Source organism: Orycteropus afer, unplaced genomic scaffold, assembly GCF_000298275.1.
Source record: "Orycteropus afer afer isolate SDZICR_OR568_19922 unplaced genomic scaffold, OryAfe1.0 scaffold00376, whole genome shotgun sequence".
Classification (NCBI taxonomy): domain Eukaryota; kingdom Metazoa; phylum Chordata; class Mammalia; order Tubulidentata; family Orycteropodidae; genus Orycteropus; species Orycteropus afer.
The window spans coordinates 3,159,372-3,167,319 of record NW_006921963.1 but is presented as its reverse complement, the minus strand read 5'-3'; the positions used below and the strand labels follow the sequence as shown (position 1 = coordinate 3,167,319).

The 7,948-nt window shown below is 39.6% G+C and overlaps 1 protein-coding gene across 1 annotated transcript in view; it reads left to right on the top strand.

The window, feature by feature from the left end:
• Positions 1-7,948, top strand: part of LOC103207552 (phospholipid-transporting ATPase ABCA3-like) — a gene marked incomplete at its 5' end in the record, with an annotated part of 194,612 nt that overhangs the window by 85,216 nt on the left and 101,448 nt on the right. Inside the window, one exon of the mRNA XM_007953202.1 lies at positions 347-566. Coding sequence (XP_007951393.1) covers positions 347-566 — 220 coding nt within the window. The remainder of the gene's footprint in view (positions 1-346; positions 567-7,948) is intronic.

Below are 7,948 nucleotides of genomic sequence, written 5' to 3'. Positions count from 1 at the left end.
GTCTCTGAGTTGCTGACATGGATGCAGAGATAGTAGAGTCAGAGATTAGGTCCACAAGCCAGAATCTCAAAGTGGGAAATGATGCAAGAGCAATTATGTAATATTCTAGCAGCCAGAGGAAAAGTCTTTAGAGAAATAGTCATTCTACTCATTAGAATATCTTCTTTTGAGGAATAGGTAATTCACTTTAGGGCCATAAGCTAAGGCTTTCTAAAAAACGGATAAAATAATTTAAGTAATTAATAGTTCTATGCTCTAATAAAGGCAGTACTTGTTTTCTAAATGTTCTATCTTCTTGTTGTGCGGTGTGCTTACCATGCTTTTAACACTATACTCTTTGTCTCAGGGAGTGTTCAGATACTGCAGAATGGATGCCTTTGTCATGGATTACCACTTCTTGGACACAATGATGATATTTATGCTATATGGCTGGTGTGTTGTTCCTCTCATGTACCTTGGAAGCTTCCTGTTCTCTAGTGTTAGTGTTGCCTACATCAAGCTCACTCTGTTTAACTACTTGTCAACTGTTATCAGTATCATCATTCACACCATAGTACAATACTATGGTAAGGACTTCACACAATTTTCCCTCTCCCAAGGATAAACAGTAAATAAATGAGGATGAAAGGGCTTGTTAACATTAAGAATATTAATGCTAAGCAGTTAATTTTCAGGAATCATTGAAAACCTGTGTTTGTTTGTTTGTTTGTTTAATCAGTAAATATTGAGTGGATATGTGAGAGAAAGAGGGAGGGGAGAAGGAAGAAAGTAAGGAAAAGGAGAGAAAAGCTAAACCATCTGAGGGAGCAGGACTCAGTGTCAGTCTATTTTCATTAAAGAAAAAGATAAAAAGAGTAAGAAGTTGTAACACAAGTGTGCAAGACATTTTTCTCCTTCTAAGGTCCCTCCCCATGCCACCCCCCTTGAGACTTAGTCCTTGAATTTTTAGCATGTTAGCAGCACTTAGGAGCCAGGCAAGGAGATGGAGAGTGGAAGGTCCTTGATGTGATTCTCTCTAATTTAATGAAGAAATACATAATCTTGAACCTGCTAATGATACATACATATTTATTTATTTATTATTGTGCTTTAGGTGCAAGTTTACAGAGCAGAGTTTGTTTTACATTCAACATTACATGTACCTTTTGTTTCACTCCCCATTTACCATCCCCAACCCTAACCCAGTCTCCTCTCCTCCCTGCCCAGTAACCCCGCTGCCCCCATGCACCTCATAGTTATGCACTCCTGTGTGTCCTGCATTTCCTCCGTGCAAATGTTGCCCCACTGGTGCCCTGTGGTCGATTGCTCCAAGGGAAGCATTTCCATAGAGTATGTGGGTGCATTGCCCTGGGTTGAGTGGTCTGCATGTACATCTTGTTTACTACTGGGTTGAGAGCCAGCCCCTGGGAGTGAGTTTTATTCCAGGCCCAGAATGTATCCCAGGGCCATAATATTGGGGGTCTCACCAGACTTCATCCAACCAGTAATTCTGGTCATTATTGAGTTTTTGGATTTTTTTCCACATTTTTCCTCCCACTCTATCCAGGATCTCCAGATTTGATCCTTTCCTGAGTAGTTGGCATTCATAGCCGGATACAATCTAGTTCTTCTGGTCTTGAGGGCCATCATGTCATAGGGCTGACTGCTTCCAAATGCCCTTATAATTGCCATTAAACCAGGCTTTCTTCCTTTCATGTGTGGTTTCAGCAGGACTCCTGGAATAGGTTCTCCCATCTTCCTTCTCTGGTTATGAAATTTAAAGGAAGGCTGACTCACTTTGTGATTATCACAAATAAAATTTGTTTGATTGTTTGTGTGTTTGTTCTTAGAACATTCCTTTGTTGAATTTTTCTGTAAGTGTGAATTTGAAGTGTATTGAGGAACTCAGCCCTACCTAAAGTATGAAATGAAGACTTCCAACATCATTCCCTGACTTTAAGACTTGGCCTTCCACAAAATTAAACATAACAAGGGAACTAAACATGTTGTTGTTGTTAGGTGCCATCAAGTCAGTTCTGACTCATAGCGATCCTGCGTATGGCAGACGAAACACTGCCCAGTCCTCTGCCATCCTCACAATCCTTGTTGTGCTTGAGCCCATTGTTGCAGCCACTGTGTCACCCCATCTCATTGAAGGCTTCCCCTTTCTCACTGACCCTCTGCTTCACCAAGCATAATGTCCTTCTCCAGGGAATGGTCCCTTCTGACAACATGATCAAAGTACATGAAATGGAGTCTGGCCATTCTCCCTTCTAAGAAGCATTCTGGCTGTACCTCTTCCAGGACAGATTTGCTCACTCTTCTGGCAGTCCATGGTGTTTTCAACTTTCTTCACCAACACCACAATTTGAATGCATCATTTATTTTCTCTGTCTTCCTTATTCATTATCCAGCTTTCACGTGCATATGAGGCTATGGAGAAGAGCATAGCTTGGCACCTTAGTCTTCAAAGGGACATCTTTTCTCTTTAACACTTTAAAGAGGTCTTTGGTTGAATATTTGCCCAGTGCAATATGTCATCTGATTTCTTAACACCTGCTTCTATTGGCATTGATTGTGGATCCGAGTAAAATGAAATCCCTGGGAACTTCAGTCATTTCTATTCATGATGCTGCTTATTGATCTAGTTGTGAGGATCTTTGTTTTCTTAATGTTGAGGTGTAATCCATACTGCAGGCTGTAGTCTTTGATCTTCATCAACAAATACTTCACTTTTACCAATCAAGGTTTTGTAATCTGCATATCACAGGTTGTTAATGAATCTTCCTCCAGTCCTGATGCCATGAAAAAAATACAGCTTTTATTTCTTACGCACACCACTCCAGGATGTAGTGTTACGTCATGTGAGGAAGGCTTGAGCCCTTGCATAGTAGGCTAAATGACAATAGGGGTTTTGTGTTGGTACTCATTCCCTGAGTTAAAAATATTGTCAATATCATTTATACTAGCTACTTATTTTATTTGTGGTCTGCCCCCAAAATTGATCATGTCACCTATTCTGTCTTGTCTATTTTCTTTCTAAAATTATCCTTTGCTTGTGACTTAGACCTTTGGATTCTTTTGCACCAATATCCACTTACTTCTTCTCAACCATGGCAGAAGTGAAGGTTATTTCTCATAGCATGCTCAGTGTGTCCTCTCTCCTTTTAGGCAACTACTCTGTAAAGATTTCATATTTTCCTACTAGGGAGTATGAATGGGCTCATAATTTTTACCTTGATTGTTATATTCATTTTTGATAAATTTATTATCTGACCATGGTGTATTATCTCACTCTAAAGGAATGAGCTTTGCCTACCACCTGGAGTATGCTAAAGTAGCAAACTTGATTTTTGTTTTACCTTAAACCCAGATACAGTGAGTTTTCTGAATGCCAGTGTCCAAAAATGAAGACTTTCATACTAGAGTATAGTTCCATGGACTTCTAAACCTGTTAATTTTCCTCTGGGATTATAATATAATTTCTCTGTAGGAGTTAGGAAGTCTAGAAAATTAATTAGTTTCTTCTCCATGTTTGAAAATAATGATTACCATTCTATCCTTGTTGCTTATTGTGGAAATAAATCTCACCTTAACTCCAATTGTTAAATTCTGTCATCTGGTTTCTACTTTCTGGGATTCTGTTATTACCATTAATTTCAGGAAATCGAATTCCATTGCAACATCCCCTACAATCATTTTTGTCATACAGAAGACAGTCAACATACAGCTCTTCAAAAAAGGTATTCCTTACTTTCACTCTTTATCGAAGCATAACGGACATAAAGAAAGCTGAAAAGACCATGAATGTATATCTTAATAGATTTTCAGAAAGTGAATATACTAGTATTACCTTCCTCTCTGTATCCAGGCTCCGATTGCCCTAACACAATGAGAAGCCAGAGAGTAAAGAAGTCTCTTGCCAGAGGAGTGGGTTGGGACTTCCTTGATTTAGTCAATACAGATTAGCCTTCCAGGGTAAAGCATAATGAAGAAAGCTGGAGGGTGGACCTGAAGGGGAACATAGAAATACCATGGCACAGAAGCAACTAGATTTGGCACTTAGAAATTCAACAGAGACTTCCATGTCCAGAAGTGTGGTAGACTGAATATGGTGAATTGCCCTCCCACATAAACAACCAAATGTGTTGTATAAAATAATTTTTAACTTTTTAAATGCATTATTGACTGGCAAAAAGCCAGAATGCAGAGGGTAACAACAAAGTGAAATCAAGATTCCTGGTATTCATGATCATCCATTTTGTAGGTGTATGGGCCTTAGGGGAGTGTAAAAAACCTAGGACCAAGCAGAGGTGGGGATTCTACTAGCAGACCTCCATTTCAAGAGGAACTACAAACGTCTTCAACTTCAGCATAAAAGTGAAAGAAATAAATCCATATCATAGAAGAACATAACAAGGAAACCTGAATGTCTCAAAGGTCATCCTGAAACAAGGGAGAAAAATACCATCCTCTGAAAACTTCTACCTACATTCCAATACTCTTGTGGATTTATATACTTTTTGTAGTATATTTACACAAATTATATGTGTGTATGTATATATATACAAAATATATATATACAAAATGATCTGTGTAAATCAAGAAACTTAAGATGAGAATTTAAAGTAATCTCTAGCTAGTAGTGCAAATATTTCCAGGAGGTAACTCTCATAAAAATTTCTAAGGAAAGTGAACTCCAGTCAAAAACCACAAAATAAGGTTCTATATAAGTAAAGCAAGCTTTAAAACAAGCTACACAATAATACTTAAAAACACTTCAGATATGAGTGTATGTAGAGAACAATATAAAATGTGTTTAACAAGTTTTTTTAAATAACAGGTTTGAAAATATGAATAAAGAACAAAACATTTTTAAAAAAAGATTTTTTTAATGGAAGTTTCAGAAATCAAACATACATTTGCAGTTAACACAATGGAGAAAAGTAAGAAAAGAAAGAATTTGTAACTAGTAAAATAACCGGAATAGCGTAACCAAAATATAGCCTAGGAAGTAAATATATAGAAAATATGAAAGGAAATTAAAGGACATTGAAGATACATTATAAGGTCTAACACATAAAAAATTCAAGTCCCAGAGGAGATAATAACAAAAATGAAAGAATGACTACATTTTTCAGGATTTGTTGAAAGCTACAAATCTGGGGATTCAGGAAGCTCACGTAATCTTAATCAGGATAAATTTAAAAGAAGCCACACACAGATGTTTTAGTGGAAATGTGGACCACCAAAGATAAAGAGAAAACATAAAACAGCCAGAGAGAAAACACGGGTGACCTACAAAAGGAAGGATAATTGAACTGATAAATGGTTTTTGTGATAGTTGGAGCTGTGTGTCAACTTGGCTGGACCACAATTCTGTGTGGTTTAAGGAATTGTGATATGGGTTGTGCAATGATGGGATCAGATGTATATGTTTTGAGCAGCCAATCCACTGAAAGGGAGTTTCCCTAGGGGTGTGGCCTGCTTCCAGTATATTTATGGACATCCTGGGAAAAGACACACTCTTCTGTGGATCAGTATTCTGTTGTGCTGCCTACAACTGTCCATGAGTGAACAATCCACCATTCAGCCTAGAGATCGTGGATTCATTGTTTGTTGGAGTCAACAACCAGTATACTGTCTGCCAACCTTGAGCTCCTCAGCCCCTGCAGCTGTGTGAGTCAGGAAAAGCCTCCAGCTTGACATTTGATCCAAGAACATGGGATTGACAGCTTCTATTGGTGTGTGAGCCATTTTCCAAAGATAAATGTCTTTCTCAATGTATATAGGCTTTACTGGTTTTGTTTCTCTAGAGCACCCAGTCATTTGGTACTGGGAGTGGTTCTAGAGAGACAAAATCATAAAGATGGGCTTCCTAAATTGGTTCTCCAGTTTGATTAATCGTAAAGGCACTGATGACCCTGCCTTCATTAGTAAAGAGGGCCTTGCTAATCCATGGCATGATGTGACAACATTAATATGCAAAATAGCACCACCAATAGATCAAGTACTTGTGAGAAGTGAGGCTCTGGGTGATTGCATATTTGATACTTTTCTGCAATTTTGTTAGCATGAGGAGGAGTATAAGGAAGCTGGTTGGTTGGTCCTGCTTTATACTAGACAAAGTGGTGAAGAACAAGATGAGCTCAGGGCTGCTGAGTCACAGTTAAGCACCACATAAAAGACCTCAATGTTTCCAGTTGTGCTGTATGAAAGCCTTGTATCTTCTAGTAACAGAGCTGATAGTGCTTAAAACCAAACCCAGAGTCTTATTGTAAGGGGGACTGAATTACAACGCCAATTAAATTACCAACCCAGAATGGTGCCTGAAGTTAACATGAGGGCATTGATTGGGAAAAAAATGGGATCCTGAGACCTGGGATGGGAACATATGGGCAGATATCCAGGAAGATCAGGATATGGAGCCTCTAAATTCTGTTGAATCCCTCCAATCTGAAGGGATTACTGTAAAACCATTATCTCCTCCACCTCTGTTTGATGGGGTTAACACAACTGTTCCTGCTGGGTCATTGCCTGAAGCAGAAGCCACGGAAGACATTGCAGGATGTTCTCAGGAACTGCCCCAACCACCCATTGTTGCTGCTAGACCTATAACTAAAGTTAAATACAAGCAAGCCCCAAAAGGTGGAATACAAAATGTGACTGAGGAGATGGTATGTGGTATGCTACACCCGAAAAGACCTACTTCATTTTCCTAACATGTACATACAGAAACCTGGAGAATATGTATGGTAATGGCTACTGAGGGTGTAGGATAATGGTGCAAGGAATGTAACATTGGATCAGTCTGAGTTTATTGACTTAGGCCCACTAAGTACGGATCCTTCATTCAATGTTTCAGCTTGAGAAGTTAGGAAAGGATCTAATAGTTTATTTAGTTGGCTTACTGAAGCATGGGTTATGCGGTAGCCTACCTTAAGTCAAGCTGAAGTACCAGACCTGCCTTAGTATAATGTAGAAGAAGGTATCCAGGGCTTAGGGAAATTGGCCTGTTAGAATGGATTTATCAGATTAGACCCCTGGAGCCAGAAATGGAGAATCTAGAAGACACGTCTTTCACCAGTACGGGGAAGAATAAATTTGTGAAGGGAGCTCTAGCATCCTTGAAGACTGCTGTGATTGCTATTTTATGTAAGCCAGATTTGACAGTGGGAACTGCCTTAATTGAACTAAGACACTTAACTACAATGGGGCTGATTGGACCCATGGTAGCAGGGGCCAAGTGGCAGCAGTTAATCGACAAAGACAAGGTGGATGTGGTTACCATAATGGACAGCAGAGTCAGAACAGTAATCAGAATAGTCTGACCTGTGTGGAATTATGGCATTGGCTACTTGTGCATGGTGTTCCTGCTAGTGAAATACATGAAACCTGCTAAATATTTACTTGATCTGTATAGACAGAAGAATTCTAGGTCACGTGAACAGCAGCCTAGAATGAATCGCCAGAATACAGAGTCATGGCCTCTCAATCAGTTCCCAGACTTGAGTCAGTTTACAGACCCACAACCCTGGAATGAAGGAGAGGCTGGGTCCCTTTGAGGAAGGACCCAGCTATGTTGCCAAAAATTTATAATGTCAATCTTTCTCCCAGCCTTCCCCAAAGGGATCTGAGTGACTGTTCATTGTTGTTGTTGTTAGGTGCCATTGAGTTGTTTCTGACTCATAGTGACCACATGCACAGCAGAAGCACCTCCCAATCCCACTCCAGCTCCATGATCCTTGCTATACTTGAGCCCATCATCACACCACTGTGTCAATCCATCTCGTTGAGGGCCTTCCCCTCTTTCATCAACCCTCCACCTTACCAAGCATGACATCCTTCTCCAGGGAATGGTCCCTTCTGACAATATGACCAAAGTAGGTGAGACGAATTCTGGCCATTCTCGCTTCCAAGGAGCATTCCAGCTGCACTTCCTCCAGGACAGATTTGTTAGTTCTTTTAG